Source organism: Sphaeroforma arctica (assembly GCF_001186125.1).
Source record: "Sphaeroforma arctica JP610 unplaced genomic scaffold supercont1.4986, whole genome shotgun sequence".
Taxonomy (NCBI): domain Eukaryota; class Ichthyosporea; order Ichthyophonida; genus Sphaeroforma; species Sphaeroforma arctica.
In genome coordinates, this window is record NW_014035572.1 from 1 (window position 1) to 2,171 (window position 2,171).

Consider the following 2,171-nt stretch of genomic DNA (forward strand, 5'->3'; position numbering starts at 1 on the left):
GTAAGGGAGAAATGGGGGGGCCCAAAAAGAAAAAGAGACCCTCCATTGCCCTACGGCCAATCGGAGATCCATCATGAAGGATGGATCTTACATCCTTGCGGATATGACTAACTATTTGATCCGAGATAAAAATTCACTAAAAACTTGTGTAATCCCCCATTTTTCGAGCAGTGCCTACTCGCTAATTAGTTCCAAACGCCACGACTTCTTATTTTTTTAAAGAGGCAATGAAAATTTGAGAGGATCCTAAACTATCTCAAGAAGATAAAATATTTAATGTAGAGGTGCTTCGGGGAGGCCTAGGTGATCCTAATGCTGTAGGGGCACCCCACTCTCTCGTGGGTCACCCCAAACTTCCTTAAAGTTTATAAAAGATTATTTTTTTAAAAGTATGTGGAGTAAGAAATCTCTTGTCTATCGCATATGGGCCAAATCCTTTAAAGAAAAGGGGAAACCGGACGCGCTTCGTAAGATACAGGCCAGCCTAAGAAAGCTCTATTAGTGGCAGACACAGTCAAGAGGGGGTCCGTCCCCCAAGTTTAGTTAAGGGATAGTCCAAGGAGGTGTTGTTACCCACCTTTATCAGGGATCGAAGCCCATAGTGGTGGGTCAGTAGACTTGGCAATTTTTAGTTTACACTTAGCGGGAATATCTTCATTAATGGGGGCGATAAATTTTATTACTACTGTGATAAATATGAGATATCCTCATTTAGAAATGCATAAATTACCTTTATTTGCTTGAGCAGTATTTATAACTGCTTTTTTACTATTATTATCATTACCAGTTTTAGCGGGTTGAAGATACGGCCCCTTTCCATCAGGGAAAGACAAGTTGGCTATATTCTGGGGCATCCTTAATGGTAGATCCCGAAGGATCCCCCCGAAGGGGGGATGTACGGCCCCTCGGGGCCTACCATGGGGGGGCCTAATCGTAGAGGGGCCCTCCATGGGAGATCTCTCTGAGATCTACCATCTTACATCCCTTCGGGATGATCCCGTAGGCACCGAAGGTGTAGGAGGGCTCCTGCCCTCCACCATATCCCGGGGTGCCCGGGATCAAGGACAATCAGAAGGTAACCCCGGAAGCAAAGTATGGGGGAACCTCAGAGACTATACCAACTATTAAAAAACGGGGGGAGGGTCACGCGTGCCCCGAGATGGATAAATTTAATGATTACTTAACAGGGCTCATAGAAGCTGATGGTAGTATCGTCTGTCCCAAGAAAGACCGTTTCCCTTCGGGGAAACTAACCTACCCTTCTATCGAGCTCTGTTTTCATTCTAAAGACTTCCCTTGGTGGCCAAAATCCAACAAACTTTAGGCTATGGGAGCATTCAAAAAAGAAAGGGAGCAAAGGCCTACAGCTTCGTGGTAAGAGACAACAGGGGAATTAGGGATCTAATGGGGAGGTTGAATGGGAGGTTAAAAACTAGAAAAAAAATTAAACCAATTCAGGGAGACTGCGGATTTATTAAGAAAAAGAAAACTCGATGGGGCCGTGGAAACCATAAACAACCCCTGCCGCCAACCCTTAGCTGAGAGCGGGTGACTGTCTGGTTTTATCGATGGAGATGGTCATTTTAACTTAAGGACTTCTAAGAATAAGATCGGTAATGAATTCTATTTAGAACAAGCAGATTTGTAAATTTAATTAGAGATTGGGAGTTTCTTGGGAGTAGAGGTCAAGAGCCGGGGTAAACCTGGCTTGTTCAGACTAAGAACGGCCTCTTTCTTAACTAACAAGAAGCTAATTAGTTACCTTGAGGACTGGCCGCTTTTTACTTCTAAGCACCTGGATTTTTTGGACTGAAAGAAAGGATTTGACTCTCACCTAGAATGAAAAGCGGATACCACAAAGATCCTAACCGTTCCCCATTACGACATATTCTTATCGTTTAAGAAAAGAATGAATGATAATCGAAGCCATTTTGACTGGATTCACCTCCAATCCTTTTATAAATAGTTATGATATAGTCCCAGCTCGTATGTAAATACGAAAGTGTTAACCTAAGAGTCTCATAGATGGAGAGACATTCCCCGTTAGTGGGAGTGAACCAAGATAATTGGGTATCACAATGTTATTGACGGATAGAAATTTCAATACTACATTTTACGACCCAGCCGGAGGTGGGGATCCAATTTTATACCAGCATATTTTCCGGTATTTC

General features: G+C 43.2%; 1 protein-coding gene across 1 annotated transcript; it reads left to right on the plus strand.

The window, feature by feature from the left end:
* Positions 1 to 982: 982 nt before the first annotated feature.
* On the plus strand, positions 983 to 1,828 carry SARC_14704 (hypothetical protein). Its single transcript, XM_014291163.1, has one exon. It carries the CDS (start codon positions 1,160 to 1,162, stop codon positions 1,322 to 1,324), a length of 165 nt encoding a protein of 54 aa, XP_014146638.1. The 5' UTR covers positions 983 to 1,159; the 3' UTR covers positions 1,325 to 1,828.
* Positions 1,829 to 2,171: the final 343 nt, after the last annotated feature.